Below are 17,192 nucleotides of genomic sequence, written 5' to 3'. Positions count from 1 at the left end.
TGCACGAGGCTCCCTGGGAGTCAGGGAGGGCTGGGCCGCCTCCCTTCCGGCAGTGTCTGGGGTCCTTGTCCCCGGGAGTCCCCGCGAGTCCCCGCACCAGCGCGGCGAGGCATGAGGGACGAAGAACGGGATGCTCTCTCTCCCCTGACTGTCTTCCCACCCCGCAGAGGGCGGAATGGTCCCACGCGCGCTTCTCCCAGTGGCTGGATGATCATCCCTCTGAGAAGGACAGGCTCCTCCTCATCAGGTAAAGCCACCTGTTCCAGGGACACCTGCCTGTTCTCGCAGCCGGGGCGGGGGGGGGGGGGGGGGAAGGAGGTGGCGATGGCGCTGGGGGGCGGCGGGGGAGGAGGAAGGAGCCGGGCGGGGCGGGCGTGTATAGTGATGCGCCTCGGGGAGCCGGGGAGGGGGCACCTCACTGCGCAGGCGCGTCTTGGGGCACCGAAGGGTGCTGCTTTTGAGCACAGCAGTTGTCGCCCTCCTTGTCCTCCACTTCCGCGACTTCACAACCCACTTTGTGCTGTCCCGGGCCTGATGCGGCCCTAAGGACCTTGCGCTGCTGATTTTGAAAACGACCCTCAGCCATGAATAGACTCCTTGCCTGGACTCCACATTTTCTGCTTCATTTCCGCTTGGGGCGGTTACTGAATTGGTGCGCAGATGTGAGTAAACGTGGTACGTTTATTAGTAGAAAACAAGGACACCAGCAGCCTAGTGCCTCTCCAGTGTGGTTCTACACGTGTGAGCGCACACAGACACGCACACACCCCGTCCACCCAGCTGCAGCCAGGGTGGGATGCTGCCACTGGCACACACGACTGTTTAAGCATCTCTGTTCCATCAGCATTCTCCTTTGAAATTCCTCTCACCACGATCTCTGGAGACCTCTTAGCCACCAGATCCAAACATTTCTGTTCTCCCCTTCTCACTCTGCCACCCCAGCTAGAGGTGACCACCCTTCCTTCTTGAAACTCCTCATTGACTGACCGAGTCCACACATTTTTATGACTATGCACTATGTGCCCAGCCCTGGGGACACAAGACAAACCCAGACAGGCCCCGCCCTCTCGGCCCTGCCGTGTTGCCCCCATCATGTTTCTGTTCCAACCTTTCTGGTGATTTTTTCTCTCAGTTTTGTTTGCTGAATTGTTGTGTTCTGCCCACTCCTTAAATGCCATCACTTCCCTGCAGTGTGTTCCTGGCTCTTTCCTTCACGTTCGATCTGTCCTTTGGTCCCCAGGTGAGCTCACCCAGACCTGGGACTCTAGAGACCTCTTCTCTCCTGTGGCCCTGGGTTTGTGACTCTCCTTGGTGGTCCAGGGCCTCGGGCCAGCAGACTTGCTCTTCTTATGCTGCCGTTCGCAGTCCCACAGAAAGCAAAGCTCAGCTCCTGAATGTTAAATCATCTTTCCTCTCAAACTTGCTCATTCTCCTAGGCTCCCTGTCTTGATTGGGGTTTCACCATCATCTGTGTCCAGCCAAGCTGGGAAACCTTCAAGCCATCATTCAGTACCTCTGTCACCCTCATTGTCCAAAGCCAGTCAGCTGTACCTCTCAAATCGCTCTTGAAGCCATTCTCAGCTCTCCCAGGGGATCCTAGTGCTGTTGGTCTGGAGACCACAGCATCAAACAAGCCTTTGTTTGAGCCTAAGTGCAGGGCGTGAGTTGGGTGCTCCAAAGCCAGCGTGGGGCTGGTGTGAAGCGGTTCCCAGCCTTGTTTGCACACGCGGGAGTCGAACTTGGAAAACCCATAGGTCAAGGCCGACCTTCACCTACCTCAGAGCCTCTGGGCTGGGATCTGACAGCAGGATGTCTTAAAGCGGCCCAGGCAGTTCATAGCGCAGCCAAGGCTGAGCCCTGGCTGTCACCTGAGAGGCTCCACCAAGGAAGGAAGCTGCAGGGGGTTGTTGAAAAACTTCAGCTGGTCAGATTCTGGGGGTGGCACTGAATCCTCAGGCTTGGTGACCAGAGCCCGGGTGGGCCCGGCTCCTGTGTGGATTAGCCAGGGCCCTGCCCTTTTTCCTGGCTTGTCTGTTACCATCTCAGCTGTGAGCATCTGACCAAGAAATGGGGGGCGGGAGGCACCAGGTGTATCTGTCTGGTTATGCCTGGTGCCCTCAGGCTCTGGGTGTGGATGCGGGACTCTGCCTGGGGTGAACGCGGGGTTTGCAGTGTCCGTGGATTTTTTTGCCTGAGTCCCATAGACTTGCTCAGCCACAGCCCCTGTGGTAAGAGAGGAGGACTCATGATTCAGTCAGCTGAACTGGGTTCGTTTTTGTCTTCTTAACAAGTTGGAACAAGCTCATCTACAACAGTTGTCCTGCTGAGGGCCCATGACAAATCTGTTTTCTTTCGCTTCTCTTTAAAAATGTCTCCCGAGTGATTTCCTCAGCAGTGCTGTTGCTCAGCCTATATTTAGCAACTGAAAATCATGCTCAGAGACACTGTCATGCTTTCTGCAAAAGGCCTGCCCATCACTCCACATAGGGCTGCTAGCGGAACCTTCCTGCCCAGGAAATGAAGCCCTCCTTGGGGGATTCCAGAGCCCTGGGCTCCCGCTGTGGCCCAGGTTGCTGGCAAGGAGGGAATCTTTGTCCCAGAAAATGTTCTTTCCTATCTGTTACTGCAAACTGATTTCGTCCCTGCGTCCTGAAGCACCACTGATGAATTTCTTGCCCCTGTAGATAAACCCAGGGCGAGTATTGCCCTTTAAATGTCAGTATGTTTGTTTGAGTTCTGGGGGCAAACCTTGTCGTCCACCCCTCTGCTGCCCCGGGTGCAGTACGTTCAGCTGGAAGTAGGGCAGGGCGAGGGTCACGCACCAGCTGCTGCACGACAAATGGCAAATGGCGAACTCTCTTCCACCTTCCTCTCAGCTCCCTTTTGACACCAGATATTTCTCGGGAGCTTGCATGGATGCTAGTCAAGTTAATTTCAAAATCAGAGTAATCACTGACTCATGGGGCCAAATGGCGTAAGTGGGGAAGAGGGTGCCTTGTCGGCCTCCCGCGGGCCAGTGCTGCACACGTGCGGGCCATCGGGTGGAGGTGGCAGCCCGGGGACACCTGAGGGACACCCGGGGGTCTGGAAGTGGTGAACGTGTTCTCAGGAAAGACTGACATTTTGGTGCAAAGATTTCTCAAGCTCTGCAGAAGTGGTAGGATTGGCCGCAAACCCACTGACTCTTGCTGTTGGCCGTGGAGCAGCCACTCTCCTTACTGCGGCCTCTTCTCCTTTGCTTTCTCTGAGTCTGAGAGGGACGCTTTATGGTGTCAGAACTGCCCACAGGCTTTATTTGCCTCCTGGCACTTCTCAGGTATGCAGTTCTCAGGCAGTCCTCGTGTCAGGGGCATCCTTGGAGCCCTCGCTCTCCTGCAGGCGGCCAGGGCCTGCGGGCTGGGAGCCATTCCCTCAGCTGCCCTGTACTTCTGCACAACACACGACCGCTGCGGACAGAGCTAAAGTTCGCTCCCTCCTCCTGGTGATCCTGTGGCACGAGGCACCTACCAGTTCTGGAAGCTGGGCGCCTGAGACGGGACCGAGGGCAGGACTGAGCCAGGGGAAGCCTGTGAAGGCACATGGTAGTTTTAAAGTCATTTACAGGTTTCGGTACTAAGCGCACTGATAATTAATGCCTGACAAAAATCAATTTTGTGTTCCATTGAAAACCTCCACTTGGTTAGTTGAAATCACATTGAGCAGTGTTGCTGTGTTGCCACAATCCTTCCTCTCCTGTTCGCACAATTCCTATACTAATTTTTTTCCAATAAGAGTAACTTTAATTATCTTCCTATTTTGGATGCACACCAGAGTTGAGACTCTTACATAATGCTTGGCCTGACTTCCAAGGAAAGCTGATGTTTTGCCCAAGCAAATGGGTAATACAATAATTGCTTGAAAATCTTGCTCTGATTTTACGTGGGAGGGCAGATTTAATCTTTTTTCTCTCCGTAGTTCTGATGGTGTTTTGATGAATACCAGAAACACTAACCAAACTCATTTCTGAGCTTTCTTCCACATGCTGTGTAGTTTATGTAATTGTCTTATCCATCCCATGCAGATGAAAGTGTTGAGTGGGTTTTTGTCCATTTAATAGATAAAATGAATGTAACCAATTCACTGCAGAACATGACAGTTTCTGTGAACTTCAGTGTGTTAATTTCTAAGACTGATACATACATGTCATGTCTCAGACAGTGGGACCCTTGGTTTCTCTTCTGTGTGATGTGCAGGGACATCACGGTGGGAGTGGGCCGATTGCCCAGGATGCTACAGCAACTTGAATAGTATCACAGAAAGAAGCAGTTTTTTCCAAGAGAAACCCCTTCATTTAAGGCTCAGCTGTGAGGTAAACGAAGGTATCTCACGTATTGTCTTGGGGCCGTAAATTCCAGTTTGCAGGCCTGTACTTTTGAGGATCCCTACACTCGTGTTTCTGTTTACATTCTTCGGTGCTTTTGTCTTTCCTTTTCATGACAATTCTGTCTTCCTTATTTCTAATTGTTTTTAAATTCATTCACCATGTACTTGTCAAGCACTGGGTCCTGGGGCTACATAAATGAATAAAATAGCCCCCACCCCTCAATGTTGTTACATCTTTAGGAGGGAAAATTACCAAGGCATACATCCTTACACTCTAATGTGCCTGGGAGAAACGCAAACAGCTTGCTCCTTACGTGGAAAATCTGAGGCCCTGGGAAGCGTGGTGGGGAAAACCGTATTTGAGTGCTTTATAGGTACAGATATGTACCTGGAAGAGCCAGGTGCTTCACAGAGAATCTTTTAATTCTCACAACTAAACCCTATAGGTATTCTCCCCATTTTGCAGATGAGCAAATAGGCTCAAAATGTGCCTTTTCAGGACACAACCTTGTTAGGCAGAGACATTTTTATATCTGAGGAATATTTGCACAAGTACTCTGACCCCTCGCTGGATGGGCATCAGGGCTGGGCTAAGAGTCAGATGGGGTGGAGCTGCTCTGCACGTATGTTGGCAACACAAACAATGGAAACTGGTGATATGAGGGTCTTTTTAGGCCACAGCAAATGGTCTAGAACCCAGCAGTGGCACCAAGTTGGAGGAGGGCGATGATGAAGCCGGTGGAAGAGGGCAGAGCAAGGGATGCGCTCCAGGCGGCCGCCTCTTGCAACAGTGTGGCAGGTCCTCTAGCCCAGGGCTGATGGTGCCAGGGTGACCGCCACCTATGTGGCTGCCGCAGTAATTAGGGCACAACGTGGCAGGATTCAGACTGAAGCCAAGGGGAGAGGAGGGACCGGATGTGGTATGCGTAAGGTAAACAGGACTTGATAACTGATGAGGTGTGGGATTGAAAGAATTTTAGAGACCTTGGGGAAATGATGGTGTCTTTTGCTGAAATAGGGGGAGATGGGCAGAGCACTACTCTTAGGGTGTTTTGTTTTTTTTAACCCAAGGTTTCATTTCCTTTTTTTTTTTTTTTTTTTAATAGACTAGTCATTAGAGCAGGTTTAGGTTCACGGCAGATTTGAGAAGGCAGAGATTTTCCATATACATACACAGCCTCCCCCATTATCAACATCCCCCACCAGAGAGGTCCATTTGTTACAATGGGGGGAGCCACGCTGACATCACGGTCACCCAGAGTCCACAGTTGACTCCAGGGTTTGCTCTTGGTGGTGTACATCCTGTGGGTTTGCGCGGCCCTAGGTTTCTGACAGGTGAGTTTGAGGGATACCTGGCAGAAGTCAGATAAAGATGTCCAGGAAGACAGAAGTCAGGAGGGAGGTCAGGGCTGGAAATAGGAGGTTGGAGATGCAGTTACTATAGTCACTGACACTCTGACAGTGGGGCGCCAGGGCACTGCCGTGTGAGCGCTGAGCAGGACGGACTCCTGGCAGGTATGTTTATTCCCTGTGAGCAAATGAAAAGAAGGAGCAGACCTGTCTAAGTAAGAATATTTTCAGTGTTTGGGAGCAAACAGGTAAGAATTACATATTAGATGGGGCTTGAGACGGAGTATGTGAGCTGATTAACGGTATTAACTTACCGTTATCTTAGAGTGTGGAACTTTATGACCAAAATGTGATGGTTATACTTGGAACTTAAATAGACCAACAATGAAAAATACCTTAAAAGGTTTCTTTTTAGCTTAACTGAAACATGATCTAACACTTAAACAGAACATCTGGTTCGGGGATTGGAAAACTTCTTCCGTAAAGGGCCGGACAGTAAATATTTTGGTCTTTGGAGGTCATGTGGCCTCTGCTTCAACAGCTGGGCCCTGCCGTTCAGTGCCGAGCGCCGCCGACCCCGCGTGAGCCTGCGGTCATAGGGCTGGACCCGGCTTGTGGGTGGTTTGCTGACCCCGCTCATGAGGACATACCTTGGCTAAATCCAGGCTGCCTTACCACATAATTTGCTAAAAATTAGAGCCTAAGAGCAATGTGTCCTACCCGTGGGTTCCTGTTCCGTCAGTGAACGGGAACCCACGGCACCCGCGGTGGCAGTGCCGGCGGCCCCGCCCCCGGCGCTGAGCCCTCTCCGCGGCGCGGGCGCCCCCTCGTGAGCCCTGCGAGGAAGACGGGCTGCTGGCGGCTTCGCGGAGGCCAACAGGAAAACGGAGGAAAGGGAAACAATCTGAGGCCAGAGCGCCTCTGACTGTGATTAGACCAGTAAGTACAGTGCAGACTCGGGGAGGGCTGCTGGTCACGTAGCTTGTGGAACTGGGCAGAGCAGTTCCAGAAAGGGGCTGCTTTTATATATTGGTGCTAAGCTGATTTCTTTCAGATAATTTTTTTTTGTCATTGTTTTCATTTTGGTTTTCAGGGGAGCCCTCGAAGCTTATGTTCAATCAGTAAGAAGCAGAGAAGGCAAAGAATTTGCACCAGTTTATCCCATCATGGTTCAGCTGCTTCAAAAAGCTACGTCTGCTCTTCAGTAATAACGTGAAATCTTTCCTTATCTCCATTTTGTGCTAACCTGAACAAGGCTGGCAATTAAATTGTAACTCATACTTCTAGAAAACAGCTACTATCTCCAAGTTTAAGACTGTAATTGACTTTACTGTTTTTCTTACTGATCGTTTTGTTTACCTCTTAAACTCTTCCACCTTAAGTAGCATAAAATGTCAAAATTCATCAACTTCAAACTCCATGGACCTGATCTTTCCAGAAGGACAGCCAACTCTTTTCTATGAGGTGGGTTAAAATTTCTTCCCATCTCATAGCAGAGTCCCCACTGCTTCTTAAGGGATTTGATCAAGTTTATAGTAAAGATGCTTTTTTATCCTCACTGGATAAATGCACACAGCCTAGTGCTTTCCATACTTGGCTGCCCATTAGAATCACTGGTAGCTTTATTAAAAAAAAAAACTTGATGCCCAATTTGTATCTCATATTAACATGCCTGGGGGTAGGAGCCAGGCATTAGTATTTAAAAAAAAAAAAAGCATTTACAGCATGCAACAAAGTGTGGGAACCACTGTCCACCCAGAGCTAAGATGTGCGGCTAAATGTTTTCCACGTGTCATACTGTATCTTTACTAAGGGCAGAGCAAGGTTGTCTTTACACGGTGTCATCTTATTAAAAGCAGACTTTCTAATGCAGATGCCAAGATAAAAATTTTTACGAAGATTCTTATCAATAGCTGATAATCTGGTTTCTTGTTATTCTATTGCTCTTGTTACTAACACTTTGGATTTTTTTCTTTTAAACTCTTTGAAGTATAGTTGATTTACAATGTTGTATTAGTTTCTGGTGTACATTAATATTTTGTTTTATTGTTTAAGAAGTGGGTTGTGGGATTTTTATGTATTTTCCCTCCCCTGAACTGTTACTCTGATGACTCGTACAGAAAGTTCAGTCACAATCAATCGGCAGAAGTCAGAGATAAACAATTTTTTTTTCATTTTATTTGAAATAATATACAAGAATATAGTGTGCAAAATTTAGGGGCAACATCATGAAGTGTAATGAACTGAAATCAATTTTCCAGCTGTGATTCTAACCAGGAACACCACTTGGTAAGTAACACGAAAAGCCATGATTGTAGCTCAGAGCAAAAGCAGCTGTATTGCCAGTGTGTTTGCTCTCATTGTAGACAGTTGGAGGAAAGTAAAGTGCAAGTGTTGCACTGGAAGTGCAAAGTGCCCCCACCAGAGATACGATGACAAATACGATATTAAGATACGTGGCTGAGGAGATATAGGACACAAAGTTAAAAATACAATGGTGTCAACTGTTAATAGCACCATTACAGTGACTATATCCCAATGCTATTAACTAACTTGACCTTGGCCTGGGCTGCCCACCGCAGTAAGGGATGGGTGCTGCCACCCAGTGCCTCAGCTCAGCGTGCTCTGGGACCTGCAGCAGGTGGCGCTTAGGTGGGACCCTGACACCATCCGCCTGCTCCATGTTCTGGTCATCTCTTGGCACTGGCCAGCCTGGGAGCCCCCGTGTTTGGCACAGACGCTGAGCCAGGCGGTGGCTGGTCAAGGAAAGGCCAGCTCCCAGCTTCTGCTTCATTCCATCTTGTGTACAATACAGATTAATAAGCAGTAAGGAGCTAATGTATGAACAGCAGGTACATATTTTTATACTCCCCTTTTGTACAATTTAAAATAAAACATGTATACACTTCTCCTTCCTCTTTCTACTGTACTTTAGCACCACAGGATATCAATTTTCAAGCCTATATTACCTGATAGACATATATGAAGTTTGGAAGAAAAATAAGGCAATTTGGTTTACAATGTTGATAGTTTTAGCTTACTTAATGCTCTAATGGAGAAAGCAAATCCTCACTCGTATTATTAAATCATTGCAAGACTCAATGCTATCAGTATCTTACGGCCGCACGCTCCAGGACGAATCGTGAGACCTTGATCTTCTTAAGTCTTTCCATCAACAGTCAGTTTATGTGAATACAGACTTAAGAACATAAGCATCTTGGTTTAATGTTGTTGGGAGCCCTGTGGAGATAAAAAATTAAAGCTCAGTGAATGTTTACAATACGTAGTAATTCTACAAGTGAAAGCAAAGGTGGATAAATACAATGTTTATAACCTTACTATTTAAAAAGACTGCCTTCTCAAAGGTGGTTTTTAAAAGTCTGCTAACATCTGATGGTTCAGGCATCCGGAAAATGTATGAAAATGATGAGACAAGAGAGGTGGACTAGGATGAGCAGGAAGGATGGGGATCCAGGCAAAGTCCTACTGCGTGGAATCTGAAGGTAATGGAGAACTTCAAAAATCTAGTTCAGCCATCCTCTTGTATTGGAATCTGACTACTTTTTAAAAAGAAATTCTTAACACAGACGTGAACTGCATGTTACTACACAGAAATGGGCACAAATACACAGAATGAATCGGCACATCCTTGGCCCCCTCCTGCGAGGTGCTGATGTCTTCCCTTTATTTTTAATGCTGTTTCACATTGAGCTCATTCTGTTCTGTCATGTGAAGCTGTCTTGTAATTAATAGAAAACACTTAAAAGATGCTACTCTACTAATGGAAAAGCTCTATCAATCAAATCTATCCAAGATTCTTATTATAGTGCGAACTTGTTTACCAGCCTTCCTAGGCCTTGCCATTTTTTTCCTTCCTGAGATTTTTCATCTAGAAATTCTGTGCAGATGTCAGAAGTCCCCATGAAGGCTGGTCAGTTCACCCCATGCCTCCCTCCTCCTCAACCCACCACCAATTAAGAAAGGCTGCTGAGACATCCTGCCCCAAATTAGAAAATTTTTCTATTGTGCTATCGAGTTAATAACAGCTATCAATCTAACTAGAAATACTACATTCTAAAGTTTTCCACTTGAGCATCTCCAGACGAACATTGCTACTTTCCATGTGAAGAGTGGCATTAACGATGAAAAGAAAAGCAGTCCGCCTTAGATGGTGCAAAAACATGATTAGGTTTTGAAAGTGTAAAGGCTGGGAAATAGCCTCAACCGGCCTTTAAAGGCTTTAACAGCTGCTGCGATGCACCAGGACAGCTGTGGAGATAAGTCAGGACTGTTTTTGTTGAAACATACCGAATTGGTTCTTTTCCTTTTCCAACAGTCAGGATTTAAACGCTTTTGTTCTTCAGCCAATGCCTTCGCTTCTAATGTATACATCCTTCTCTCTTCATTCTTCATTTTCTTCCACCTGTCACCAAGGATCACACTTATGGCTCTGTAAAGTAAATATTTACACTTGCTGAAGGCAAGAATTTTTCAGAAAAGTCATTTCAAGTGCTGCTATTTCGGGAAGAAATAGAAGTTGAAAGACAACAATCTTGTCCAACATAGAGAAAGGGAAAAGGTCAAGGCGACAGCAGTCATTTCCAGTAAAGCCCCAAGTCATGCGGTCCATTCATCACAACCTTGGCAGTTAAAGCCTCCGGGAATAAGGCCATTATTTCCAATTGTCAACGGACATCTAAAATGGCTAAAAACTGGTTATTTTACACAGCTCAGATTTGAAGAAAAAAGTTAAATATTTCAAAGAAATGGTGTAAGTTAGTTAGGTCTATCCTGATACATTGGTTTTGCAAAGCTGTTTAAGCCGTTATGGCAGGTAACATTCAGTATCAGCAGCACAAAGTATTCACTACTAGAAGCTGTCCTTACTTGCTGGTTGCGCCCATAACCCACCAAGTAGTCATGGTACAGCTTTCTTCCTCCACGCAGCCCCAGTGAAAATGCACACTTACTGTGCATCTCCTAAGACAACACCAAATAAACCTTAGGCAATATTTATACTTAACACTTAAAGTCAAACTGGTCAGACGTGTGATGACTAATAGATATTTGAAACTATTTCCTATTTGTATTTATTCATCTGCCCCAAACCTACTTAAAATGTCTCATCAAGGACAGGCAGACACAAACTGTTTTCCTTCTGTGAAGAGCACTTAACCCTTAATTTCCTGACACTCAATACGAAACAAGGTCTGGGAAGACTACATGAAGTATCTACAAGTGATTTCACGATGACTGATACGGAAGCAAGAGAACAGGTATCTGAGCTTTGGAAAAAGTCACCACAGAAGCTCTACTCTGTAAAAAGAAATTAAATATATAGTAAATACATGTATTTTTTAATCCAAAAAAGCTAATGCAATTAAACATTGCATTACATGTTCTTTTATTAAAATAAGAACCAGTTTTTATAATCTCTGAGTTAAAGGTACCATATAATGGTTGACACTTTTACTAGTTAAATCGAGTAAGAAATACATATGTATCAATTCCCAAGTTAAAGATGAATTTGGTTTAAGTCGCTTCTCTCTTTAAAATGTAACTACTTGGGGTAGAAAAAAAAAAATGGGTGGAGGTAGTTAAAAGGTACAAACTCCCTGTTAAAAGTCCTGAGGATGTAATGTACAGCAGGGTGAGTACAGTGAATCACCTGTATGGCATATTTGAAAATTGCTAAGAAAGTAGATCTTAAAAGTTATCACAAGAAAAAAATTCATAACTGTATAGTGATGGGTATTAACCAGAGTTATTACTGTGATCATTTCTTAATATATACAAATATCAAATGATGTTGTACACCTGAAACTAATGTCATATGTCAATATATCTCAAGTGTGTGTATATATATTAAAAATTAAGACCATGAGTCATTCAAACCAGAATTCAAAACAATTATTTTATGTGCGTAATCATTAGACTTTTCTCATGATCTCAAGGGTAAAGGGAACAAGGAAGAAGGGCAAAAGATCATTTTAAAGTTCTCCAAGTTCATGGAGAACTTGGTTTGCGGGTGAGGAGTGGAGGGTTTTGAGAGATGAGGTAAGGGCACCAGCGAACAGCAGGAAGGGTTAGTGTTAACTTTTATTCCTGGGCTCTACTGAGGACACCTCTAAGCTAAGCTTAGTCTTTTGATAAATCTGGCAGTTACTACAAATCACCAATGCCCACACAATCCACAGCGTGACACGGCTGTACAGCAGTCACCTCCATGAGATCTGACCCGGGAAGGTGTTCGTCTTCTCCATAAAGATGGAACTGTCAGCTGTTAAGAGCCGTGTCCTCTAACAGGCAAATGGCGCCATATTAATTTTAGAAGGCAGATCCTTACCTCTTAGCTAACTTAACTACCTGTCTAGGCATTACAAAATAATTACTCATGACCCTAAAAAGTCCACTTGAACTTTTTAAAGTAAACCTAGAAAACAAAGAATTCAACAATAAAAGCTATCGAAGTTCACTTAACTATTCCAGTTCCTATGAAACTGCACTTAATACACTGAATTATTATAATCCAAATTATCACTCTTATTACCTGTTATCTTTCCCTGGATACATCTGAGTATATTCAACTCTGTATTTTTTGGCAAAAAGCATGAAGGCATTCATTGGTCTTTTGCACTTGTTAGGAGAAGTGGCGCTCACAGTCCCTGAGCTGTGGGTTTTGACAGCTTTTGTATACAAAGAACTGGAAGAGAGCTGTGGTGATCCAGGCGAGCCACAGTTTTTACTGAATCCAGATCCCGCGAATTCTTGAGCTCCAGGCCCTCCACAAGACAAAGACGCACGACGCTGACGAGCCATACTACTTAGCACGTAGACTGCGGAAGAATCCATAGGCGTGAAGTCATAGCTAAAAATAAATTCATTAACATGGTTTTAATTCAGTGTAATGATCTGATTTGTAAAAACACAGGATTTGGGGGGAAAAAAAGAAAAAAACCTTAACATCTGACTAGAAATTTCAATGTATTTTACCTTAATGTTACCAACACTGTTTTTACAGCTTCACCATTGACAACTGCTTATAGGATGAAAGCTTATATATGCATTTACTAAAATTTTCTCAATCTTAGTAACAAAAATCTTTTAAAAACACATGAGCCCCCACCCCAAAGGAATCTGTTACAGTCCACATACTTTACTCACAGCAAGTACCTCCTTTAGATCCCAAGCAACTCAGTTATTCCAACTTTAGACTCACTTTTTGACAAATCTGATAATCTAATTTGATGACTATAGAAACTTAAAATTAGAAAGTTAAAGTGGAGTGGCAGATATATCCCAGGCCTAAGGACTAACTCCTAAGAAAACAAAATGCTGAGTGAGGGCAGTCAAAATTGGTTAAATGTAGCCAAAGGAACTCACAGTGCACAGTAACCTGGGTCATTTGTTGAGATGCCAACAGTCACACGTTCATCAGTCTCCCCTACAGGCTGTCCATATATCACAACACAGCCTAACAACTAAAAAGTAAAAATCCACACTGATCAGGAAAGGCCATGTTTTGTTTGGTATATTCAGTTCACACAGGCATGGGAATAAGCTATCCACGGTATCATTTTCTCAACCAGCCTGCTCGGAGGTGTTCATTATCCTCTTTGTATGAGGAAAACAGGATAAAAAAGATAAAATAATTGTCCACCCAAGGCCTCACAGCTACTAGCTCTAAACCCAGATCTGTCCGCCCACCTCCAAAGCCCCAGGTTTCCTCACCAGTACCGTGTGCTCGGCCCTGCTACCTGCTAACCTCAAGGTGAATAATCATCACTGAAAACATTACCTGAAAAGTAGAGTTAATGTAGACCACAGCCTGAAGATACACCCATCAAAAGAATTCTTGTTCCAACTCTGTTAACTCTTACTGCTTACACTTATCTTAGCAGAAAGCCTTTTATTCTAAACCCAACTCTATTTCTCTCCCTGAAACTGAAATTCTGGCAATACATCAACACAGGTTGATAAAAGCCATAGGAATAGTATCTGCCTATAGGTAAAGCAGTGTGAGATTACATCACTCCGCAGACGGGGGCGGGGGGTGGGGGAGCCACGTGAGTGAGGAGGCCATGCCAGCCACCGCACGCAGCACAAGTGACTTCTACTGATTACAATCACACGTCTGCTCTTTTAAGGGTATTACATGAAATAAGTGTCAAGTATGACTCTAAAATTATCGAATAAATGCTTAGCAATCAGTGTTATGTCAGGGAAACAATTTTTGCTATCTTAAGCCCCTCCCACATATAATTTAGAAGAAAAGCAAATATTATAAATGAAACTGGCACCAAATTATAATTATCTACCATCAGTAGAGATTAATAATTTGAAACACCAGAAGATTTAAAACCAGTGTAACTGACTACTGAAATTTGAAAACTCCACCACCTAGTGGTACAAGTGTAACTATCATCCTCTTCCATCGCGGACACAGTTTAAAGCAGTTTGAAGTACTCAACACACAATTCAGGAATTTGACGTGACTACAGCATTATAATAGTACACACAATAGCCTTTTAAGGAAACTTCATCTTTTGCTGTGCTCACTATCTGTGGTTCTAAAATGGGCCCTGTTTCCCACCTCACTTCTACAAGCCATTCCTCAAGCTTAGAAGGCCCTTTCCCACCGTCATGCATCACTCAAACTCTGCAATAGTGTAGTCTATTAGCCATGTCACAGACTAACTCATTTAATACTCCCTCCCATATTACCCTCATTTTACTTTTTTTTTGAAGACCCATAGGAAAATTAACTTAGCCCAGTTTCCACAGCAAATCTATCACAGAACCAGGATGTGAGCCCAGAGAGTCCTGCTCCAGAGCTGTGTCCCTCCTGGGCCACACTGCCTGTCAGCCAGCACATACCCCACCGCACACATGGACTAATCCATTTCCTTCTCTAGACTGGGAGCAAAGAGTCAGGCCTATGTCTTAACTGATTTTAAATCCCCAATGCTCAGCACACACTCGGCTTTTACAATGTCTGATGACTGAATAAGAGAGTACATAATAATGTAAAATTTTAATTGGGCTCACAGTCTATCTATACCACTTAATAATGTAAGCTTGTGCAGGTTAAATAAACCCTGTAGCCTCAGTTTCCATACTTCTGAAATGAAGACAGCACATGCTGTGCGATGCTGCACCGCTGAGAGAACAATCTATGTAAAACACTAAAGGCAGAGCAGAGGCCAGCACACAGTAGGTATTCAACTGCGGTGTCAGTTATTGCAGAAGCAACCTCGACTGGTAAACTGAGTACTGAATCTGGATTCTGACAAGATTCAGGCTTGACTCTGGGTTCTGACACTAACAGCTATTTTCTGAACATGTTCCTCACTCTCAGCTTTAGTTCTCTCTCCCTCTGTAAAATGGGGACATCATCTACAAGACAGTCAAGAGTAAACAAGTTAGTACGTGTACAGCACCGGGACCTAGGAGGCATTCAGCAAGTTAAAATACATCACCTGAACAGACACACCAACTTCAGAAACAACTGTCCTAAACCTGCCTGATACTGCGAAGACTGGCTTCAATCCCCAATGTCTCAAACAGGCTTCTTCAACTCAAGTGCTTACTTGGAAGCTTCCTTTCTACAAGAGCCACAAATTGTACCTAAGAGCTTATCAGTTTATCACTGACATCTTCTGGTCCCCACCAAGCAAAAATTTCAAGGATTCAAGTGTCCTTCCCTGAATAGCACGACCCAAGAGCCTGTCCCGTATCCCCAGGGGGCACTTGGGACTTTAATTCTTGAGTTCCCTCTTGGACTAAGAGCTGCTGCTTCCTGCCCTTCTCTCCCTTCCTGACCTCCTCACGGCAGGCAGCATCTCCTCTAACCTGCCAAGTCATAACCCAGTCCACGGTGAAGATTTAGTCCACTTCCTGCTTCTCAACTTTTTCATGGTTTCTCCTGGATGAACTTCCATTTCCACTCCTTCACGAAGGGGGAAAGGAAGGGGGCCACTCTCACTCCACAGAGAAGTGAGACCAGTTGTCCTAGGAGTGAGCGCTGTTCAGTGGGACCAAATAATGGGAACCTGCTGTCTTACAAAAACCAAGAGACAGCCAAGTGTTCCTTCAGCTTAAAAAAGAAAGTTTTGCACTATGAAATACCTGATATATAAAAAAATGTATATAACATATAAATGTAAGCTATAATTCATACAAATAAATACGAATGAACTCACAATCTAATGAAATAGAATATTTCTGATATCACTAAACTCCCACATTTGCCACCCACAGAGAACCACTCTCCTGAGTTATCATTCCCTCACTTTTCCAATAATTTCATTATAATGCACTCATAAATACAACATATAAAAACTATAGCAACATTACATTAATACAGCAGTTATATTACCATGTCATAGACAATGTTTCATTGTGCAGAAGAGTTAACACTGCAGTCCTGCTGTCCTGTCAGAGGGTCACTTACAAAGCTGGCCCTGACGAGCATCTGGAACTTGGATTTCAGGAAGGTTCCCATCATTCCCACAACTGATAGGAGAGGCTTACTGTTTCTGAACTATGTGCACAAACAATACAGTTTACCCTAAACACCTGCTTTCCTTTTGGAAGCTTTCAATTTTGGTACTTGCCAGGCAGAGGCAGCCTACGCGACCTCTCCCACTAAAACCCTGGTGCTGAGGGTCTAACAAGTATCCCTGGTAGAAAGCGATTCGTACACACTGTCGGAACTCGCTGCTGAGGGAAATAAGCTTGTCCTGTGTGGCTCCACCAGGAGAGGACTCCTGGGACCCTGGCTGTCCCAGACTTGAGCCCACGTCTTCCCTTTTCATGATTCTGCTTTCATACCCTTGCGTATCCATAGCTGTGCGTGTGACTATGTACTGGAACCTGTGAGAGCCCTCCCGCTAAATCACTGAGCCTGGGGTGGACCTGGGGACCCCCGACGGAACTCTATAATGTGTATTTTATATACTACAGAAAGATTATATACATTGATTTAACTTTTATTAGCTGTATTTCCAAAGAACATCTGATTGCATAAAAAATGGAATCATAACTATTTCTGGGAGGAATTTTTGTTATTTCTAAAACTGACCCTTGTTTTAAAATGTATGGCCACGGTTCATTCATTTTCCACTGACAAAAAGAATTCCACGGTGTGATTACATCACGACATACACATTCACTCTCCAGTTCATGCGTGCTGATACTGTTCCCGTGTTTTTTACACCATGAACAACACAGCTATGAAATGGTTTACACATCTCCTAGCACATGTCTCTAGGAATCTACTTCTCTAGGTTGACATCCAGAGGCACGGGATTGCTGATATTCAGTGTTGTAAGATGAAGCCGAATTATCTTCCAAAATGGTACAGTTTACACTCTCACCAAAACATAAGAGGTAGCACAGATCTACATCCTAAGAATACTCTGAGTATCAGACCTTAACACTGTCTTGGTTTTCAGAGTGTATATGAGAGACAGAGAATC

General features: G+C 44.8%; 2 protein-coding genes across 3 annotated transcripts in view; one reads left to right on the top strand and one right to left on the bottom strand.

The window, feature by feature from the left end:
* COG5 (component of oligomeric golgi complex 5) overlaps positions 1-8,620 on the top strand; it is a 237,564-nt gene extending 228,944 nt beyond the window's left edge. The window contains exons 21-22 of the mRNA XM_032484216.1: positions 168-247; positions 6,806-8,620. Of these exons, the coding sequence (XP_032340107.1) occupies positions 168-247; positions 6,806-6,920 (195 nt within the window). The 3' untranslated portion in view covers positions 6,921-8,620. The remainder of the gene's footprint in view (positions 1-167; positions 248-6,805) is intronic.
* The window catches only part of HBP1 (HMG-box transcription factor 1), a 28,239-nt gene continuing 18,908 nt past the window's right edge, over positions 7,862-17,192 (bottom strand). For both annotated transcript variants that reach the window (XM_006185317.3, XM_014559809.2), the window contains exons 9-11: positions 12,263-12,580; positions 10,021-10,162; positions 7,862-8,952 (exon numbers count right to left, since the gene is read on the bottom strand). In XM_006185317.3, the coding sequence (XP_006185379.1) occupies positions 8,935-8,952; positions 10,021-10,162; positions 12,263-12,580 (478 nt within the window). In that variant the 3' untranslated portion in view covers positions 7,862-8,934. The remainder of the gene's footprint in view (positions 8,953-10,020; positions 10,163-12,262; positions 12,581-17,192) is intronic.

Source organism: Camelus ferus, chromosome 7 (assembly GCF_009834535.1).
Source record: "Camelus ferus isolate YT-003-E chromosome 7, BCGSAC_Cfer_1.0, whole genome shotgun sequence".
Lineage (NCBI taxonomy): Eukaryota > Metazoa > Chordata > Mammalia > Artiodactyla > Camelidae > Camelus > Camelus ferus.
The sequence above is the reverse complement of the archived record's forward strand: the minus strand, read 5'-3'. Positions and strand labels throughout refer to the sequence as shown.